Source organism: Lepidochelys kempii, chromosome 2 (assembly GCF_965140285.1).
Source record: "Lepidochelys kempii isolate rLepKem1 chromosome 2, rLepKem1.hap1, whole genome shotgun sequence".
NCBI classification, from domain to species: Eukaryota; Metazoa; Chordata; order Testudines; family Cheloniidae; genus Lepidochelys; species Lepidochelys kempii.
The window spans coordinates 262,220,042-262,242,547 of record NC_136381.1 but is presented as its reverse complement, the minus strand read 5'-3'; the positions used below and the strand labels follow the sequence as shown (position 1 = coordinate 262,242,547).

At 48.5% G+C, this 22,506-nt stretch overlaps 1 protein-coding gene across 6 annotated transcripts in view; it reads right to left on the bottom strand.

The window, feature by feature from the left end:
- Positions 1-6,358: 6,358 nt before the first annotated feature.
- The window catches only part of ZBTB47 (zinc finger and BTB domain containing 47), a 96,970-nt gene continuing 80,822 nt past the window's right edge, over positions 6,359-22,506 (bottom strand). For 2 of the 6 annotated variants that reach the window (XM_078851868.1, XM_078851869.1), the window contains 2 exons: positions 19,154-19,298; positions 11,062-11,375 (listed from right to left, as the gene is read on the bottom strand). In XM_078851868.1, the coding sequence (XP_078707994.1) occupies positions 11,299-11,375; positions 19,154-19,298 (222 nt within the window). In that variant the 3' untranslated portion in view covers positions 11,062-11,298. Of the gene's footprint in view, positions 10,022-11,061; positions 17,328-19,153; positions 19,299-22,506 lie in introns of those variants that run through there. The other 4 variants (XM_073334795.2, XM_073334796.2, XM_078851866.1 and 1 more) reach the window with 3 other exon arrangements.

Genomic DNA, 22,506 nt, shown 5'->3' with positions numbered 1-22,506 from the left:
CTAGTGGTTGGAGCATGGGTCACAGTGAGGTGTAGGGTTGGGCCTGAACCAAGGGTGGACCTGGAATCGAGATCCAGGGACAGGCCAAATTGGGACCGAAGCCAGGGTCCAGATACGCGTCAAATGTCAAAAGCCAGGGAGAGTCCGAGGGTGTCAGGAGGATCAGGAGGTGGAGGCCAGGCAGGAGCAGGTCAGTGGCGAGGCTGGAATGAGGTTAGTGCGGGGCCAGAGCAGGGCTCAGGCAAGGCTGGGGCAGGAGCAGGCTGCGAGTCTCTGGAGCGAGGCAGCAGCAGGACGGTTCCTGGGCAAGTAATGCTGTTGCTCAGACTGATCTGCAGCTCTGCCAGGGCTGTGGAAATACCTGGGCCAGGGGTCATCTGACCCAGGCTCTGCTCGGGGATAGGTAGCTGCTGCCTGCCTGAGGGCTGACTCGTCGCAGCACCTGAGCGAGTAGCTCTGGTTTGTCTCACAAACAGAGGCCAGGTCTCCCAAGTCCTCGTCCCGTGTCCTGTCCACTGAACGACACATACAGCACAGCCTGTGCCAGAGCGTTGGACTCCTGGCGCTTTGGAGGGGTGGGGGTGGGGGTGGGTCTATAAAACGTGGCCGAGAAGCAGCGGTAGGGATTTACCACCTCAGCCGCGTCGCCCCCTGGCCTAGCCGGCCATGGGGAAAAGAACGTCGCCCAGAACAGAGCAGTAGAACAGTGCCTCGCTCCCAACAACCCAGCGCATGCCACTGGGTCAGTTGTGGGCCTAACAGCCACTCACCATAGCTCCTGCTCTGCTCCTCTCATCTCCCTCTCTTTTCTCCCTGAAAAACAAAGCCTTTGGAAGCCACCAATTATTTCTGTTCAGCTCTGCCCCTGCCCCTTCAATCAGTCTCCCTGCCCAGCCCCATCAATTGACCACGTGTAGCTTTCCCTCCCCATTTCCCCCAGCTGGCCAATGCTACGGGGTGCCCTCTGCTGAGCTGCATGGTGGTTCGCATGCAGATGCATCAACGGTGGGCAGAGAGAAGGAGATGAAGATTCTTGGCTACTTCAGCTAATTTCCTCTCTCATGCTGACAGAGGCAGGATGGCACCAGATGCTTGATCCCCCAACAGAGGAACCATGATTGCTCGGTGGCTCCAATCCAATATCTTGAGCCACTCTCCTTGGGCCCATTCTTATCTTACTTCTTCTACCAGCATAAACCAGAAGTGGCAACAAGAGATTTACTTTAGTGGAGAACGAGTGAGAGGCTGGAATCAGGACTCCCGCTCCCATGTATCATCTTCTAATAGGATCCAGTGTTAAAATATGAGAATTAGGTGAAGCAGGGCTAAAATGTAAGGGCCCGATCCCACAAACTGCTGAGCACTGGAAACTCACATCAAGGTCGATGAAGGTGGAGAAAGATCACCATATTCCAGGACTGGGCTCCAAGTGAGAAAATCCAGGACTAAATTGTATGGATTGTACCTAAAACTTCCACAACCACAACAAAATCACACAGATTTTGCGGGAAAAACTGAACAAATTTTGCCAACGTTCTCAGCAGTTTCTTGTTGTCCCGGTATTCAAAACCAAAGAAAGAAAATGAGTCTTATTTGTGGCCATATTTACGCTACCTACCCAGAGGATAGTTTAAAAACAAAAACAAAATAATTATTTTTGTAACTTTGTGACTTTTAGTCCTTACCCGGAGTCAAAATGAAGCTGAATCGAGGAGAAAAGAAAGGAAAGCGAGCACCCCATTTAATGAATATACGGTCATTAGTTTCATTATTTAATGCTGAAAGAATGTATTGTTTCCGTCTTGTGAATGATAGATGCTATGCACTCAGCAGTACTATCAGAGGAAACAGACCGAACACAGACCACTAGTAATTATTAGCACCAGTGGACAGAGATGCCTTCCCCCACTGCTTCCCCCCCCAGAGATGCCTTCCCCCACTGCTTCCCCCCCCCCCAGAGATGCCTTCCCCCACTGCTCTTTGTCTAAGCACAGCTACAGGAGTCTAACATTATAATGCTATGTACACAACGCTGTGGTTATGAGGGAAAATTATTAATCACGGATACATACCTCCAACTGGCTTCTTTGTTAAACTAGGGAGGGGCACTGTGAGATCCTGGAGCAGTACAGGGTGTGACTGCTTGCTTAACTTTAAGCACATGCATAGTTCTATCCCTATTCAGCAAAACTACACTGAAATCCATGGAAGCAAATTTAGGCGCCTAACTTGAGGATCTGGGCCTAAGGGCCTGATTCAAAGCCCATTGGAATCACTGGGAGACTTTCCATCGACTTCATGGCATGGATCAGGCCCTTGGCCACTTGCTCAAAATTAAGCATGTGCTTAAGTGCTTCTTCTGCAGCCTTTGAAGCCAATGGCAAAGCTCTCCGTGGTGGGAGATCAGGTCCCATGTGACTACGCCGATCTGGTTTTGTAGCCATTCTTTTATAAAGCAGCACTTACGCTGGTGTAAATCGGGAGACGAAACCGCTCAGGCTATGTGGCGTCCCAGTAGATGAAGATTTGGGCCAAGGTGCAGAGTTGATTTACAAAGAGAAGGTAAAATCTGCTCATGTGAAACAACCTGCCCTTTCTTAAAGTGCACCCGCCCCATCCCCAAAGCAATCTACACACAAATGGTTTTCAAGTACTTGACACTGAGGATGGACAGTTTGGCACAAAAGGGTGGAGTGAACCCAGGGTCCTGGAGGCAGCTCTAGGTGAGGGACCAGGGAAGCCATCTCCTTCCTCTTTCTCCTCCCCGACAGCAGTGTGGTTGATTCCTGAAAAACTCAGATCTTTGGACTATCTCTCCCACCTTCCACACCTATCCTTGGTGGCTAGGACTCTGTTAAAGAAACTGGGGAAACAAGAAAAGTCTGGGAGAGCATCAGTGACACATGCACACAGAAGCGTGTGCTCCTGTTTGGAGATTGTTCAGTAGGACACAGTTAATAAGGTATAGATTCACAGATTCCAAGCCAGGAAGGGAACATTGTGATAATCTAGTCTGATTTCCTGTATAATACAGGCCAGAGAACTTCTCTGAAATAATTCCTGTTTGAATTAGAGCATATTTTACACAGGAATCCCACCTCAACACCCTGAAATCAGGTGAAAAATTCCAGGTGTTGTAGCTACAAATTTGGGGGAATGGGACAAAATCAACTGCCAAAAATTGACAGCACTGGTGGTGAATTCAGTCCTCTGCCATCTCCAATTGCAGCATGTTCACTCCAGTCTCCTAGATGATCATTTGATACAACGCTCTTTAAAACATAACAAAATGAAAACTGTCTCCAATGAGTCTTTAAAGCCTAAATTCATCCAACTGGTGTTGGAATGGTGGATGTACAAGATAAAACGATGGGGGCAGAGGGGAGGAGAAGGAAAGATGCACTAGACTTTCAGATCTTCACTCATGTGTTTTACATCCAGCTGAGCACATGATTTGCAGGAGCAGAGAACAACCGCAGGGTGTCCCATTCGAGGTGTGCAAAATATCTATTAGCAAATGAAAATCTTCAGCGTTTGGGAGGGAGGGTTCCCTTTTTGTTACAAACTCAAAAATCATCCCATTTTTCTGGAAAATCTTACTACAGAATGCAAAGCTTCAAGAAAAAGAATTTGTAAACCCGTTTTCCAGTGAGACTAGGGATGGTGCCCAAGCAAATATACAACCATTGGTGAGCAAGAGCAGCCTTTGTATAAAACAATTTTTTTTTAAAAAAGCACACACTTCTTTTGAGTTTTTCATGCAACATTTTCCGTCCTTTTGCCTAAGTGAAAACAAATCCTGCAACTAAAATAGAACTTGAAGGGCTATGAAACTGGTTGAACTGGAGAAAACTGTCATGTGAGATTTTGCAATTAGTAAGTGTGTATTTTCCAGAGCTCTGGTGTATGTGTGTGTATCAACATGCACATAACACACATCCTACATGTTCATTTTATCGAATGTAAAGGATTCTGAAACCTTTGTTAAACCCTTTGGAGGTGGGAATGGCAGTTCACACCCTCCACTATAGAAGCAGTCTAAAAACTGAACAGTTGACCCTAACCCAGTTCACCCTTCCCCTGAAATTCTGTACAGTGAGTTAAATTGTACAAACTGCAATTTTGTAGTGCAAACTCTGCTGCAAACCATCCCTGTTTTGAAAAGTTAAAACTGGACTGATGAGCTTATGCAAAATTCAAACCCAACTGTGATTCCCCCCCTTCTCATGTGCACCCATGACTGTCATTTAAGATGTGTTTGTACAGCACTTAACACAATGGAGTCCAAGCTGGTGTGATCTTTAAGTGTTACAACAAATTAAATAAAATAATAATAATAATCATCCCCACTGATAACACAATGCTGGTTACTGGTGCATACGGAAAGGGGACAAATGTACTCCTTAGATTTTGCAAGATACTGATAGTTGCAGCTGTCTAATCCAGATTTTCAAGCAACAAATTATTCAGGCAGACATGCAAACATAAGCACACAACCAATGCACCTAAAAAATGGGACAGAAGACCTGGAGCTTGATCCATTTACGGAACATCCTACAGAATTTAATAGTGTCATGAAGACGACACCACGATCCTGGGAGTGACGTGGGTGCCTGGAGCAGAAGTGACGGTGGCGAGTCGTTACCAGAAGAGGGCGCACTGGCTAACAGAGCTGATCCCCGGGACATCCAGCATGGGGCGCCATGGTGGTGAGTCCCACCCCATCACTGGCCCCAAATCAGTAGAGCCTTTAAACTCCATCTTAAAGTTCATCTGTACTCAGAACTGCACTTACCTCTCTTAAGCCTTTCCCATTCTATTGACTTCAAGGAGACTTTGGCACCTGCTTAAGCGCTTAAATGAATCAGAGGAATAATGGGGTTCTACAGAACAAAAGCCAACAGAATTCAATAAAGAATGAGATCCTTTCTATAGGCTTCTTTTAAATCCAGCCTACAGCAAGGGTATCATTTATGTTACAGGAGAAAACTTCAACTCAGAAAATCAAGTTCTTTTTGAAAATGTGGTCACCAACTACTTTTATAGGTAACACCTAACCTACCTTCTCTCATTCAGTATCAAAAGGTCAATTCCCACCTCTGATCGGCCCATGTCATCCTCCATTGCTATGTGTTATATTCAAACAAGCACCTTCCCACTTTCTTTTATGCTGCCTTCATGCTTGGGAGGAGCTCCCTGTAAACATCTGCAAAACTAACTCATTATCTTCCTAAAGCCCTCCTTTCCTGTGATGACTGAAAGAGTAACAAGAAAACGTTCTACAAATACATTAGAAGAGGAAGATTCTCACAATCATGACAGCGGGACCAAGGACTTTAAAAAAAAACAAACAAAAAAAACCCCCACCAAATATCACGAGGTTCATAATAAAAACCACAAGAGTTGGCAACACTGAGTATCTTACTCCAGATAGGTTTCAGACTAGCAGCCGTGTTACTCTGTATCCACAAAAAGGAGGACTTGTGGCACCTTAGAGACTAACAAATTTATTTGAGCATAAGCTTTCATGAGCTACAGCACTGAATGCATGTGATGAAGTGAGCTGTAGCTCATGAAAGCTTATGCTCAAATAAATTTGTTCACCTCTAAGGTGCCACAAGTCCTCCTTTTCTTTTTACTCCAGATATAATCTCCTTGAAATCAGTGGCTCCACCTATGGAATAAGATACTACTCAGCATATGTAAGTGTATCAGCATCTGCTCCCTGATTTTCTTCCATGGATATGCACAGCTACAGACTAGGGACCGAATGGCTAGGCAGCAGTTCTGCAGAAAAGGACCTAGGGGTGACAGTGGACGAGAAGCTGGATATGAGTCAGCAGTGTGCCCTTGTTGCCAAGAAGGCCAATGGCATTTTGGGATGTATAAGTAGGGGCATAGCGAGCAGATCGAGGGACGTGATCGTTCCCCTCTATTCGACATTGGTGAGGCCTCATCTGGAGTACTGTGTCCAGTTTTGGGCCCCACACTTCAAGAAGGATGTGGATAAATTGGAGAGAGTCCAGCGAAGGGCAACAAAAATGATTAGGGGACTGGAACACATGAGTTATGAGGAGAGGCTGAGGGAGCTGGGATTGTTTAGCCTGCAGAAGAGAAGAATGAGGGGGGATTTGATAGCTGCTTTCAACTACCTGAAAGGGGGTTCCAAAGAGGATGGCTCTAGACTGTTCTCAATGGTAGCAGATGACAGAACGAGGAGTAATGGTCTCAAGTTGCAGTGGGGGAGGTTTAGATTGGATATTAGGAAAAACTTTTTCACTAAGAGGGTGGTGAAACACTGGAATGCGTTACCTAGGGAGGTGGTAGAATCTCCTTCCTTAGAGGTTTTTAAGGTCAGGCTTGACAAAGCCCTGGCTGGGATGATTTAACTGGGAATTGGTCCTGCTTTGAGCAGGGGGTTGGACTAGATGACCTTCTGGGGTCCCTTCCAACCCTGATATTCTATGATTCTATGATTCTATGATTCTATATCTTTAAAACATTCCATGACAGTCTACATAAAGGAAAATCAAATCAGAAAAACAAACATTTTAAAAACAAATGAACAAACAAACCAACCCAAGCTGACTGGGTCTTTTTAAATGTTACAGGATGGTTAACAATAAAATCCACAGAAAGGTTAATTTCTATTAAATTCTACAGGACTTTTCCCGAGAGGACACAGAAGACTTCCAAAACTAACTGGAGAAGAAACGTCACATATACAATAGCTTCCATAGCATAAAATCAATCAATCCATCAATCAGTCATTTCCTGGCAAAGCAGAAGAGCACCTGTAGCTGTGGGGTATTTGGACACAACCACTCATTTTTATTGCTGGGCTCTCAAAAGCAGTCAGTTGGCGATAAGGTATAAATATATATATAGTTCCTTATGCTGGAGGCTACACAGACATGCAAACCATCCCTGTGATGTTGTGTATATGCGAACAGATGATCAGAGGCCACCCGTTGGCATCGCAATTAACAGGTACCTCTCAATAGCAACTCTACTGATAGGAAAGGGTTGACATAAGTAACATGTGGAGGAGAAAGAAAGTGGCACCTTAGAGACTAACAAATTTATTTGAGCATCTGCTTTTGTGAGCTACAGGAGAGTCACATGAAGCACCCACAAGCCAACCAATATGACAAATGGATTAGAGACCATCCTAATGTTGTTCCCCTATCACTGTCCCAGAGTTAGTGGGTCTGATTCTCAGCTCCAGTGAGTAACTCCATTGATTTCTGTGTAGTGACTCCAGATCTACATGCCGGCAAGAGATCAGAAGCAGACCCAGGATTTTCTGCACTTATCCCACTTGTGTGTTGTCATAACCCTTCTCGCACGTACTGGATCACTCCCCAAGGAGGAAAAGGCAGCTCCTTCTCCTCGTTACCAGTTCAGAACTGCCACTGTGCCGATGACAAGTGACTGCTTCCAGAACAGACTGCACAGCCAGGAGGTGTCCAATGTGAAGGTCACACACTGGAACCTACTATGCCCAGCTGGGAATTGGACACAGGCCTCCTGAAAACTACTGAGCATAGTGCTTACTAGTGTGAACGCTACATCAAAGTCAGTGGCCCAGTTTTCCTACCTGTGCTCATGCTGATACCTTACTCTCCAAGTCTTCCTGATGAAATCAACAAGACGAGGTGTGGAGCATGGCAAAAGTGGCAGAACAAGGCCCATTGGGATGATACTACTGTACTTTAGCAGTGTCTGAAGGATGGGGCCTTTCAAGAATTGTCCATCACTCACGGACATTAACGGAATGACTCCCATTGACTTCAACAGGCACTGGACGAGGTCCTTAGTTCATAAGAGCCTCCACAATCCACATCCCTGGGGTAGAACTGAGGCCCAGCGAGCAGCTCACATGCTAATCTCTTGGGGCCATGACTCCCAGTGACTTTCCTACAGCCCAGAGCAAGAACAAGGCACCTGCTCCACCCCACCGAGGCGATACTTAGAAATCTGGAATGCAGCCCAGGAGAGATTCTCAATGGCTCTGATCAAGAAAGCTCAGATGTAACTGAACAACTTTCCCGTTCCTCAAACGTCACAAAATGGAACATGGCAATGGCTGCGAAGTGGACTTTCTCATCCTAAATATGTCCCACCAGCTAGAAGAGGCAGCCTCTGTTCAACACCGGAGGGGGTCAGGAGCGTTCTGCGTTATGGAACTTTCAAGAATGTCCTGCTAAGGGGCCACTTGTGGAAAAGTCCTATGGAATGTATTAGGGCAGAAATTGGTAGGGGCTATAGAAACCACTTTTGAAATCCTATAGATTTTAATGGACAGTGAGGTCCTTCCTGAAGGCTATGTTTAATCAGTCCTACAGCACAGATAGAATTCTCCATTCAATTCTATAGGGCTTTTTCATGGAGATAGCTTAAGAACATAAATTCACAGGGACAAACCATTGAAGCACCAGCAACTTCTAGAATCACTGGCATTCTGAGGTGATTACTCTACCAGCTGTGCAAAAGGTGCAATTTCTAAGCGTTATCAAAAATTCCTCATATTCTCCCAAGCCACTTCATCTCAGATTGTCTTGACCCCAAGGCGAGATCTTCATATACCTCCTCTGAGAAACCCTGCCACATGGGCCCATGTGCAGATCCATTCCAGAGAGGGGTTAGAGGCGTATGTGGTACACAGGATCCCACGTTTCCTGCTCTGCCGATGCAGCTGACGAAGCTGGATTCCAACCAGCTCCCAGGCACTGTCTGCAATACGTATCTCATGCTTTCGGCTGCGGTGATTCATGAGGCTTCCTCTGGTGGTACAGGGGATCTACATAGAAACCACCAAAAACACACAAAACGACACTCAAAGACAGCTTGACAAGACATAGTGCAGGCACTCCTTCTCTCACACACACTGCTAATCCCAGAAAGCAAGGTTGCGTCTAGTGAATATCTCCACCTTCCGTACACAGATATACTCTTTTCAATGACTGATGTTCTTGGACTCTGTCTCAGCAGCATTCCGGTGCAGCGTCAGTTCTTGGCTTCCTCCTGCCGTTCCCAGCCCAGGTGCGTATGTTTGCATTCAGAAAAAAAGCTTTTCATCCCACCTGGGGCCCCCATACCTTTGTGGATCCAAACACATGTTGAAGTACACACTGGCACAAGCTGTTGGGCACTCCAACATAAACCGGGGAGTACTTCACACAGCTATAATTGGTGGAGAAAAAAAGCAAAAGATAACTGAGGATCAGACTCCATTAATAAGAGCTATTTGTGGGCCAGTCAAGCCAATCTCCTTCCCCTTCCCTATGCTATTATCTTAGACCAAGCCTGGTACATGATATCAAGTAGATCTCTGTGCAATACATTTTGCCTTAGAAGAGGGTTAATTCCCACCAACACCTTTCTGGCACTGGGATACCCAAGACCTGTTAATAAGAACCAGGTTTTTGAGTGATGCCCCGAGCCAGTCGATTCCACACCGCTTGGTTCCTAAAATATTTTATCCCATGGTTCTTTAGCTCACCAGTGGTCCCTGGATCATGGCTGGAGAATCACTGAGTAAGGCAGCTTCAGTGTCCTCAGCGTCTCACCCTGTAATTCTGTCCTGCAATGGAAACTGCTGATGAGTGCCGAGCAGATTCCCTTGCTCTTCAAATTCAATGTACAGCTCCAGGAGTCAGGGCCAGGGGCCAGAAAGGAGACTAGGGCTTTTCAGCTAAGGAATCAGTCCCGCCCCCAAAAAAGAAAAGAAATGGTCTTACAGATAAGAGGGCCAGATCCTCAGCTGGTGGAAGCCAATGTATCTCCACTGACGTCAGTGGAATTGTGCTGCTTCACATCGCCAGCTGAGGACATGACTCAACAAATATTCACAAGATGATCATTCTCCCCAGAGGTGCTAGGTTCCTGGCACCAACAGGCTGGGTAAGGCCAATGCTGTTATTCAAACAGGGACATTCTGACCCGCTGCTGGCCAGACGGGCAGACGAAATAACCTGCCTGGTCTCACTTTTCAGCTCCGACACGATTCCAGTCACAGCTGCACATGGAGACAAAACATTAAGCCACTCAGCAGCACAACAATGCGCCGGTCCCACCCACTGTCCACTTCAACAGCCACTTTCAATAATGCCCCAGAGAAATATGTCCGCATCTGTCTCCTTCTCTCTCAAGCCACCAGCTAGCAGTACACACTATTCTTTCAGGGCCCGACCCAGAAGTTGTGATGTGGGTGCAGCAGGATTGGGCCACAAAGTACCAAACGGGCCAATCCTCCAGAGCCCCTCTTCGCCACAGGATTTCCTGAAAAGGGGGCAAGAGACAGAAAGTGATGGGCTTGAATGACAGCTAATGCTTTCTTTTATAAAAGGCAGATTGTTTATTGGTTCAGGCCTTCCTCTTGCGACCTCTTTGGTAACAGTCAGAATATTACTGTGCTGGTAGGGTGCAGACCCAAGGGCCTGATTCTGATCTCGCACACCAGTGCAACGCCCTTGACGTCCATGGGTTTACTCCCCATTTGCCCTGGTGGGAGGTCAGAGTCAGGTCTCAAAGGGTGACCACAAATTCAGCCCATGGAGATACGCAATGCGGTGCACATTCCTCCTGAGCAGCTGCAGCTGGCAGCTACCAGAGCACGATGGTGCACCTCGAGCTGAACAAAAGACCACCTGGATGGAAATGCACCCTGGGGTCTTCGTCACAGGTTTCCCTCCAGCGTGACAGACAGTTGCGATCTCAGGCAATTTGGTGCAACCCTTGCAGGTTCCCAACCACTTGCCCACGTGGCTCTCAGCTGAGCCATATTGGTATGCACCTGCTGTAGCTGCTGGCACAATGGCCCTCGTGATCTCCTCCCACATGAGAGAGGATAACCTTTGCTTTCCCACCCTCCCCGTACATCAGACCATCCCAAAGAGAGTGCTGCCGAACTTGGAGTTAAAGATAAACATATATTGATTACACCTGGTCATTAAAAAAAAAAAAACGTCGTAATAATACATTTCCTAGAACATTACTTAAGATGCTTTTGGAAAGCATCCAAACTCCCCCGACCCCCTTCCCCGTATCTACACAGAATAAAGTGCTTCATTTATTTTGTTCACAACTAGTAGAGCCACCGATACACTCTTTACTTGGCATGTTTGGGCAACAGATACTGAATGCCATAAAATAATACACAGCCAAACGTCAGGCATTAGAAACTAGTTTGAGGCAAGTGAAGTGCGTGTGGGTTTTTTTTCCTGTCCATTTGTTTCCTTTAAGTTCCATGCTACCGAGGTTGTTCTTTTATTAGGTTCTACCCACCCCTTCCCTTCATGGATGACGTGTCTCTAGGCAGGGCTGTGCTGGAAAGCGGCTTCCATCCATGCGGACCAAAGGTGTCTGTCTGTCTGCAAAGAGTTAAAAATCAAGGTTGTCCAGCAGCTGATGCCAATTTGCTATTGCACTGTGTCACAGCCATCTCAGTCCCTTACCCCTCTGGCTGCGTTCTCGTTATGGCTGTCGGCCAGGGGGCCAGCCCTGCTTTATGAACACTATGAGGCAAACTGGTCTGGCCTACCAGGCTCCTGGGAAATTGCCCCCTCCCTGCAAGTTCAACACAAGAAAATGAGGCAGGGCGAGTGGGCAGGGTTGTGTGTGTGTGTGTGTGTGTGTGTGTGTGTGTGTGTGTGTGTATAGAGTTGTTTGCTGAACGTTCATTAACTGCTAGTGGAAATAAAGCCCCTCTCATACTCGTGGTGCATTGTAGGAGGGATGCGAGGGGTTAAGGTGCAAGAATTCAAAGAATAAAATGCTTGACAAGAACAGGCCAAATTTCTCCCCTGGTCAAACTCAAGAGGCTTTGCAGGAGTTCTACCAGGGACGAACAGGGGCCAATACGCTTCTGGAACCATTCGCTTCAGCTCTCGGTAGGGTCACAAAAATACCCAAATCGACACATTCAGACTCAATAAGGGTGTAGACAAAAGGGTTGGCAACGGCGCAGGATTCCTGGAGGCGTCTCTCAGTCCTGGCCTTGGGGCACCAGGGATCTGACTCCCCAGGGGTCCATGTGCATGTCCTGCTCTGCTGTCTCCAGGCTGCTCTCTGGGCAACGTTTTAAAATGAATCCAAATGGGCAAACAGGCGCGGATGGGTTCTTTATGCACCAGGGTCTAAGCCGGGCAGCTGCAGCAGCTGTATCACCAAGTGGCAGAATTCTCCTCCCGCTTACACCCGTTTGACGCTGCCTTCGGTGGGGCCACGTCCAGGTCCCCTAGCGGCATGCTGTGGCAGCTTTAGTAAGACATGCAACAACTCACTTGCACATCTTAGGCAATCCAAAATAGCGCCCTCCACGCGCCGTGACCTCGCATGGGCGAGAGCACACTGGACGGAGGATGCCATTTTGTTTTACAGAATGGGGTCCCGCGGGGGTGCATCCCACGGGTTGCCAGTTGGACAATACACAGCCGATTGTGCACGCAATGCATGTGTTGCGTACACAGACGGCATCCCACTGGATTTACCCCCGCTTGTGGGGAAGAACAGGCCCCTGAGACAGGCACACTGAGAAACTGCAGCAGGCTGGGGGAGAAGTGAGCGATTCTGATCAGATTCTAGGCAATTAGTGACTTTCCCTTTTGGATAGCGTGCACTTGTGCGAGTCGATTCAGTGCTGGGGAAAGGGACCGGTTTCTCGGCCATGGAGACTTACATTTTCTGGCCACGGAACAGCCCCATTACGGGCAGTGCTACCTTTCCTCACGGCGCCCTGCTCACCTGCCGCAACCCTGACGTGGAAGAACAGGAGTGGCAGGGGAAATCAGTGCGCACAACCCTTTCTTTCCATGACCTCTGTTGAGACTGCCCACAAGGGCTAGGCAAGAGGGACAATGATGGAGGTGGCTTTTAATGACACGAACGCCGAGCCACTGGGATGAGACCATCAAACCCCCTATGGCATAGGCCTTCAGCCAGCCATCTTCAGAGGATAAGACTTTCCAGTCATGACCAAAGTGAGTTGGGTTCACACCAGTGACCTAAATGCCTGAGTGTCTTAGCTCATTGCCAAGCTCTTGAGCCATCAGGTCTCCTTGCAGACACATGTGATATCTGAAAGATGCTGGACAGTCCTAACAAAACCCAGGACGCTGGACCTGTGGAAGTAGCTGAGTTGGACACCCTGTCCAATGGGATATCTGCCACTGATCCGAGAAGCTGCAAGGTGCTCACAGCCATACCGGCAGCCCATTCAGCGGCCGCCTCACTCTACATGAAGCAGAACCACACTGTCTGTGAGCACAGAATCTACAATACACGACGTTAACTGATTGCGATATAGAGGCTGCGGCTGACACAGGCAAGAGAAATGGTCAATGGATGTGAAAAGCGATGTGCCTTTCAGTGCCAGCTGGTGCTCGAACGAGGAAGTGCCAGGCATGGGGGACAGCACAGGAGGTGCGCTTGGGATGCCAAGCAGGAGGGAAGTGGATCAGTCATTTAAAAGTGGGTCCGTCATTTAAAGTCACAAGTCAGCAGTCTTGCCCTAGTCAGCAATGCACTTAATCTCATGCTTAACTTTAAGCACATGGTTAAATCCCATTGACTTCAATGAGGCTTAAACACATGGCTGTTAAATAAAGATGGCCTTCAGCATGTGTTAAATGCTGTGATGAGTTGGGGCTACAAGGACACATCACTGCAGCTTCTGCCTTAGCCAGACACGGCTCAGAATCTCCACGCATGTAGGTGTCTCAACTGAAGCTATAAAGCCAACACAACAAACTGCTAACAAGAAAGGGCTTCTTCAGCTGACTACATGTCTTCTCCCTCCTGCCTCCCTTCTTCATATCCCAGTGGCAGGGCTCACATTGCCAACGATGAATCTGGCCAATGTACTTTTCTCCTAGATCCTGCTCCACCACACACTGGCACCATTAAGTAGACACCTAAGGGGCAATAAAATGACCACAGTCAGCACTGCCCTCTGCCACTCGGCAAGGTGCTGAGCAGCTCTTAGAGTGGTGCAAAACACCCTCCAACACACACCAATGGGAGTTGAAGGAGTTGCCTCCTAGCAGATGCTTAGAATCTTGCAGGATCTAGCCCTGAGGGCTTGTCTGGACTAGGGAAAGCCACTAGACGAGGGTAATTACATCAACGTGGTTACACCGTTGCAACCTTCTAAAGTACAGGACACCACACTGCTGCAAAACAGGGCTTATCCTGGGGTAAGTCAGACAACTGCGAGCCCCACTTTTAGGCCATGGCAGGTAACAAGAAAGCCATTCTAGACAGGGCCTAAATGATCTGCCACTCCAGGATGATGGCACCTGCCATCAGGGTTATAAGCTGTACTCCACAAGCGCAAAACGCTCCTTAATAAGTGAAATGCAAGATGAGAATTGTCAGTGTAAGAGACAGAAAAGCCCACATGAATGATGCAGCTTCAGACAGAGCCAGCAGAGGCTGGGATTGGTACTGTTCGGCCGAACTTCAGTGGCCTGAGCTATCTCCCCCTAGAGGCCAATGCAAAAAGGCTTCCCTAGCCTGAAATGGCACTCAAAGTAACGTGGCACAATCCCACATCAGTCGAGCGGTATCCTGGAGCCAGGCGAGGGAGTTAAATTTGCCGGGCCTGAAGCTCACATGGGCTTGCAACATTTTATAAGGTGCTTGTCCTTCTTGCCAGGCCCCTTCACCTATAAGGCAGCCTCTGACTAGAGGGCCACTGAACTCTAGTTGCCAACTCCATGCTAAAGCCCTCAAATACACTCCCTGTGTACAAAGGCTCACTGTGCTGTGACTGAAGGCAAAACTAGATTCCTAAAGGAGAGTTAAGTATTGGGGCCGAGGGCCTATCAGATAAGACATGAAAGGAGGAAAAGGAGATTGAAGGAGCTGAGCCACTGCCCTTCCTTGGTACTACAGGCAGGTTATCAGATCTGATGTGCAGACTTCAGGCTAACCAGACTCCCGAGCACACACCGGGAGCTTACTTTCAGTAACTGTAAGGCACTATTATGAAGAGTAACCTCCAGGGAAGTTCAGCCTAGGACTAGATCCTGCTGCTCCGTTCAGGCTGGAGTGCAGCGACTTTCCAACCTCTCTTTTAGTCTAAAGACCAATGGAGCGCTCACCACGGGAACGCTGCAGCTCCATGGCCATGGCCACAGACAGCTTCAGCCCATCTCTAGAAATATGGAGCTCATTTCTAGCACTGGAGCTGGGATTATCATGGGTCTTAACCCCTTTGGGGAAAAAATCATATCCAGCTAGTGAATCCTTTTATTAAACCCAGCTGTCTGGGTTGGGGCTTTAGTCTAAGAAATTGCAGAGGAAGCGGGGGGGCGGGGTGTGGAATCCCGGTTGGGAGGGAAGACATAACAAGGGCTGCTAACGAGAGCAGGCTGTGATGGTGGGTTTTGAGACGTGGGCCACTGCCCACGAATACACAGCCCCCTAACTCACGTCATGTGGACCACTGGAGATGCCAGCTAGTGGTAACGTCTCGTCCTCCCTAACCTGGCTTGGATTCCTGTAATGAAGTGGTGAACTCATCGAAAGATCTCTCCTGCAGCACCAGCCTCTCAGGACAAGGGACGGGCTCAAGCACAAATACGCTAGATTACCTATAACAGCCACTGCCTCTAATCTGCATAGCTGCCATGAAACATTACCATCCTTTGTTTTCATAGCCTGTGTCACTTAGAAACCCCCCTCCGCCCACAATGCACAGAATAACGTAGCATCTCTGCCTTTCCTTGTGACTATTCCTGTGGCTGACTCACTGTGTGAAATATCCCGCTGGCCAATCTCAAAGGGAGTCTAGTTTCCATGCCTTCGTGCATCTCTGTGTGCCCATGCCTTGTGCCATTTTCCCAGAGGATGATGATTTGGGCTGAAAGTTCCATTTCGGTGGTTAGAGCAGGGTTACCAAAGGGTTGGTCTACACTGCAATCAGAGGGGCGTGACGGCAGCACATGTAGGCATGCCCCAGGCAAGCTTTGATCTAGCTAGATCCAATAACAACAGAGGTGAGGCTACGGCAGTACAGACTAGCTGTTTGAGCACCTCATCAGGACCCTGGATGGGCTTGCAGAGCCCGTGCCCCTGCAGTTTCACTGCGAGCGTTCATCAAGCTAGCTAGCTCAAAGCTATCTCAGGTACGTCGACGGGTGACGCAGTGACACCTCTGACAGCACTACAGACGTCCCAAAGCGTGCAATGTGGCAACCCTTATCTTTACCACAGATGCGTAGCAAGCAAAGACTACAGCTCCCAGCATGCTCTGTTCCTTCCTTCTCCCAGCAGAAAGCCATTCTGAACAGCACTGCATGCTGGGACCTGTAGTCTTTTCAGGTTTTTTCAGCAGCATACTAAAGAGGGGCGGAACCCTGATTAAACATTTCGCATAGGATGCATCGCGGACAAGTTCCTGACTAATAGCCAGAGGCAAAGCTAAAAGTGCTGCCTCACGAGACAAAAACACCCAAAAAAACCTTACTGCTGCTGTGGGGAACTAGTGGAAATGGCTTGATGGAGCTGAGCGTGAGTTGTGCACTTCGTTAGTCTAACGTAATTGCACGAAACATGCAGGTACACACAAAAGCGGGAAGGCATTGTGGCAAGGGCTACCCTGATACAATAGTGCACTAGGCGGCAGAGGTAAACAATGCCTCGTGAGGTGGGAGGAGGAGTCTGAGCAGGGCTTGGGAAACGCTAAAGCCATGGAATGAGGAGGGAAGGAAGAGCCGTTTGTCTACACCCTGATTGAACGCTGGCACGCCAAGCTGCCTGGGAGCTTGCTGTGGCCCAGAGCACCTGTCCTTTTGACGGAAGGCTGACGGGCTCATCATAAAACCATGGGGGGGTAAAAAAACGAAAGAGAGAGAATTAACCGCCTCCCTCCTTCTCCCGGCATCATGCGAACAAGCAGCCCGCTGGGCACCCCTGCGTGGCAGAGCAGTCCGTGCACACGCTGTCCTAGTTGTTCGAATTGACCCGCCCAGCTGGGAACAGGGGAGGTGGAGGCGGCAGGTGCGGAGGAGGGGGCAGGGGGTGGAGCAGCGGCAAAGGGAGGGCGTGGGGGTGCTGCGCCAAGTGAGGCAAGGGGGCACCCTGGGGAGCGGAGAGGCTGCCGCCGTTGTTGGCGGGGTTGGCTGTGTCCGAAGCCAGGGGGTTGCTGACCCGGAAGCACTTCTCCTTGTGGGCCTTGAGCATGTTGGAGAAGCGGAAACGCTGGCCGCACACGTCGCAGGGGTAGGGCTTTTCTCCCGTGTGGGTCCGGCGGTGGCGCTTCATGTTGGGGCGGCTGGTGAAGCTCTTGCCGCAGATCTCGCAGATGTAGGGCTTCTCACCTGGGGGATGAGGGGATGGCTGGTTCAGGGACCACTCCCACCTCTGCGTGGGGGTGCCCATCTCCCCCTCAATGGAGGGCTTGGCCCTTGCCACCCATAGCCTCCCCCACTTAGCTCGGGAGAGCTGGAGTTCCTCCCAAGCCTATCAATGCCATTCCCAGCTCACCAGCAGAGCCCAGACTGAGGAGCTCCCTCCCCGGCTAGGAGGTTAGTTCCTCCTCTCCGTAGGGTGGATGAGTAATCCCGAGCTCCATTTCCCACCTAGAGCCAGATTTGCGCTGGGCCTGTTTATGATCACCCAGCCCTTCGACGGGAGCAGCAGGGCTATCCCGGGATCTCATCGGCTATAGCTCCTAGGCATCGCTAATGTTCCCATCTCATTATTATCCAGGTGCCAGTGAACAGCCCATTGCAGAACAGAACCTGACCCGACACACTGGAATTGGGGCGGGGGGGAAGGGGAGTGTTAGGATATAGATATTCAGGCCTGTCTGCAAAGGCCTGTACTTTAAGAATTTAGGTGTATTCTTATCACTTGGCTAGTTATAGAGGTATAAAAGAAAGAATCAAAATCACTGTCTGCCAGTGTAAGGGCCTTCTCTTACTGTGACAGTCTGAGGCCCTGTTCTTAGGCTAAGGCCTTTGGCTAAGCAGCAGAGGCAGCCATAAGCTGGGAAGCGATGGGCTGATAGGATACAATCCTGTCCTGATAGTGCCTATCACCGCCAGAGAAAGGGCAGTGCCTAGAAAATGTAAAAGGAAACTTAGTTTGATAGCATCCTGTCTGGCAAGAACTCACTTATCAATAGCTGGGATGTGAAATCCTCACTTCTGTATTGTTTTGTCATTATAGTTCCCACTTTGCTATTGTTTGTTTGTATAATCTCTGTCTGGTTCTGTGATTGTTCCTGTCTGCTGTATAATTAATTTTGCTGGGTGTAAACTAATTAAGGTGGTGGGATACAATTGGTTACATAATCATGTTACAATATGTTAGGATTGGTTAGTTAAATTTCAGGAAAGTGATTGGTTAAGGTATAGCTAAGCAGAACTCAAGTTTTACTATATAGTCTGCAGTCAATCAGGAAGTGGGGGTGGGGTGTGTGTGGGGGGGGGAAATGGGAACAGGGAATGTGGGTAAGGAAATTGGAATCATGTTTGGCTAAAGGGGGAAATGGGAACAGGGAATGGGGGTAAGGAAATTGGAATCATGTTTGGCTAAAGGGGCAAATGGGAACAGGGAATGGGGGTAAGGAAATTGGAATCATGTTTGGCTAAAGGGGGAAATGGGAACAGGGAATGGGAGTAAGGAAATTGGAATCATGTTTGGCTGAAGGGGGAAATGGGAACAGGGAATGGGGGTAAGGAAATTGGAATCATGTTTTGCTAAAGGGGGAAATGGGAACAGGGAATGGGGGTAAGGAAATTGGAATCATGTTTGGCTAAAGGGGGAAATGGGAACAGGGAATGGGAGTAAGGAAGTTGGAATCATGTTTGGCTAAGGGCAGGAATGGGAACAGGGACACAGGCGTAAGGCTCTGTGGTGTCAGAGCTGGGAAGGGGGACACTAAGGAAGGAAACTGGAATCATGCTTGCTGGAAGTTCACCCCAATAAACATCGGATTGTTTGCACCTTCGGACTTCGGGTGTTGTTGTTCTCTGCTCATGCGAGCAGGACCAGGGAAGTGAGTGGGGTGAAGGAATAAGCCCCCCAACAGGGAGCAGCAAAGATATTCCTTGCTCCACACCCCAAGAGGTTCTTGGGGGAGGCAGAAGCTGAAGCAGGGCGCCCCCGATACCTGGGGGGCGGGGGAGGGAGTTCTCACCTGTGTGCGTTTTCATGTGCTCGTCGAAGTACTGTTTCATGTTGAAGTCCTTCCCGCACCACTGGCACATGAACTGCTTGTGCCCGATGTGGATGCTCATGTGCGAGCGCAGCTGGTACTTGTACTGGAACCGCTCGCTGCAGTTCTGGAAGGGGGAGGAGGAAGTGAGAGGCGAAGGCAGGCGGCTGAACAGCAACAGCCCAGAACAGGGGCGGAGAGGTTTTCAGCTGCAGCGGTCTCTCACGCATTCAAGCCCAGTCATGGGCGGTGATCTCTGTTTTACAGAGGGGAAACTGAGGCGCTGAGGGATTAAGTGACTTGCCCAAGGTTCACGAGGAGTCAGTGGCAGAAGAGGGACTCCTAGATATGAACTAAATTTTATCATGACCCATTCCAAATAACTAGGCTTATGAGCAGGGGCCAAACCCTGATGCCTTTACTCAACTTCTATTAAGCCCTTGCTCGGTTTTTATTAAGGCCTCTCCTAAAGACTTGAAGATTAATAGGTCAAATAATAATTCAGCCATGCATAGTGCACTAAATCCTGAAAGGGCTCCAGCTTCCCAGAAAGAATCCCTCTTGGGCTGAGCTAAAAGCGGAAGGGGCTCGCTGACCCACGTACGATCCCGTCTGAGAGCCTAGGTACGTACTCAGGTGGTTTGCCCCTTCTGCCGTTTGTGCTTCCACGGATACACTTCACACGCTAGCTCCGTCAGGGCTAGCATGGCGATGGCTGCTCAAGGTGGACATTCCACCTTCCGACTCCAGGGTGGACATACCCAGAGAGCCTGCTGACGTGCACCATCCTAAATCAGCAGATCAACTGATCCTAGGGGAAAATATCCTGGGGGGTGGGGAAGAGGGGGAGGTAGTTTTAAGAGGTGGCGGTGGATGGAAAGGTATATAAATCCCATTTCCAAAGCTACCGCTGCAAGATTATTCTTCTGCTTTCAACTCACACTGGTACCCAAATGGCTTAGTCTGCGCTGGCTGTAGAGTGGTTTGTAAGCTCCTCAGGGCAGAGATTTTGTCTGCTTATTAGTTTGAGCAGCCATAACCACATGGAGAAGCAGTGTTTTACTGATGTCAGGACCATTTAAGTAACAACTGGGTGGGTCATTGGCAGGGATTGAACCTAAGAGCTCTGGGAGGGATAGCTCAGTGGTTTGAGCATTGGCCTGCTAAACCCAGGGTTGTGAGTTCAATCCTTGAGGGGGCCATTTAGGGGCAAAAATTGGGGATTGGTCCTGCTTCAAGCAGGGGTTGGACTAGATGACCTCCTGAGGTCCCTTCCAACCCTAACCTTCTATGATTCTATGACTGCCTGAGCTATCGGACCTGGTCCATTAACTTGAAGGAAGGAGTCCATAACTGCCTATATGTCATCCAGCTGCTAGAGAGGGGACAAAGATCCTGGTATCAATGTGGGTTACACCAAAACTCCTAAAACAAAAAGAGGGCAGTTGCGCTAACCTCTGTAGATTGTCCCACTCGATGGGACTGCACTTGAGTACCAAAGTTGAGATCAGAGCAGTAACAGGGAAACATAAGCAACTATTAGCACAGGCACTGCGATCTAGAGCAAAGAGGAAGCCCTGCACTAAGCACCACAAGTTCTTAATTCAAACAGTGTTATGTTTATTACCATTTAAAAAAAAAACCATTATGGAGAAGCACGGTAGAGCGCCAGAGCGAAGAGGCCTCCAGCGCAGGGCTCTCTTTGCATCCACCCAGTAGCAACTGCAGAGGCAGAGGTGGTGCAAACTATCCCCAGTGCTGCCTTCTCAAGGTGCTTCAACACAGAGCCAGGAGGACCCACTCAGTGGGCGAGACAGTCATTCAGTCTGGTGCCCATTCAATCCTTGGCTCCCTCTGCTCATAAGAACGGCCACACTGCGTCAGACCAAAGGTCCATCTAGCCCAGTATCCTGTCTTCCGACAGTGGCCAATGCTGGGTGCCCCAGGGGGAATGAACAGAACAGTTAATCATCAAGCGATCCATCCCCTGTCACCCATTCCCAGCTTCCGGCAAACAGAGGCTAGGGACACCATCCCCGCCCATCCTGGCTAATAGCTATTGATGAACCTATTCTCCATGAATTTATCGAGTTCTGTAGCTCACGAAAGCTTAAGCTCAAATAAATTTGTTAGTCTCTAAGGTGCCACAAGTCCTCCTTCTTTTACCCTGTTATAGTCTTGGCCTTCACAACATCCTCTGGCCAGGAGTTCCACAGGTTGACTGTGTGTCGTGTGAAAAAATACTTCCTTTTGTTTGTTTTAAACCTGCTGCCTATTAATTTCATTTGGTGACCCCTAGTTCTTGTGTTATGAGAAGGAGTAAATAACTTATTTACTTTCTCCACCAGTCATGATTTTATAGACCTCTTTCATATCCTCCCTTAGTCTCTCTCTTTTCCAAGCTGAAAAGTCCCAGCCTTATTAATCTCTCCTCATATGGCAGCCGTTCCATACTCCTAATCGTTTTTGTTGCCCTTTTCTGAATCTTTTCCAATATATCTTTTTTGAGTTGGGGTGACCACATCTGCACACAGTATTCAAGATGTGGGCATACCATGGATTTATATAGAGGCAACATGATATTTTCTGTCTTATTATCCATCCCTTTCTTAATGATTCCCAACATTCTGTTCGCTTTTTTGACTGATGCTACACACTGAGGGGATGTTTTCAGAGAACTGTCCACAATGACGCCAACATCTCTTTCTTGAGTGGTAAGAGCTAATTTAGACCCCATAGTTTTATATGTATAATTTTCCAATGTGCATTACTTTGCATTTATCAACACTGAATTTCATCTGCCATTTTGTTGCCCAGTCACCCAGTTTTGAGAGATCCTTTTGTAGCTCTTTGCAGTCTGCCTGGGACTTAACTGTCTTGAGTAGTTTTGTATCATCTGCAAATTTTGCCACCTCACCGTTTACCCCTTTTTCCAGATCATTTATGAATATACTGAATAGGACTGGGCCCAGTACAGATCCCGGGGGACACCACTCTCTCCATTCTGAAAACTGACCATTTATTCCTACCCTTTGTTTCCTTTCTTTTAACCAGTTACCGATCCATGAGAAGACCTTCCCTCTTATCCCATGACAGCTTACTTTGCTGACGAGTCTTTGGTGAGGGACCTTGACAAAGGCTTTCTGAAAACCTAAATACACTATAGCCACTGAGGGTAGCGACTAGTGCCAGTTGTGGTGCTGATTTTGTGGCATGGATGCCTGTCCAATAAGAACTGGGCAAAGATCCCTCATAAAACAGCCAGTGGTTGTGGACTGGTGACCTGGGAGGTGTAAACCTCTGTATCTCAATACCAATCCCCAAAACATCCCGCT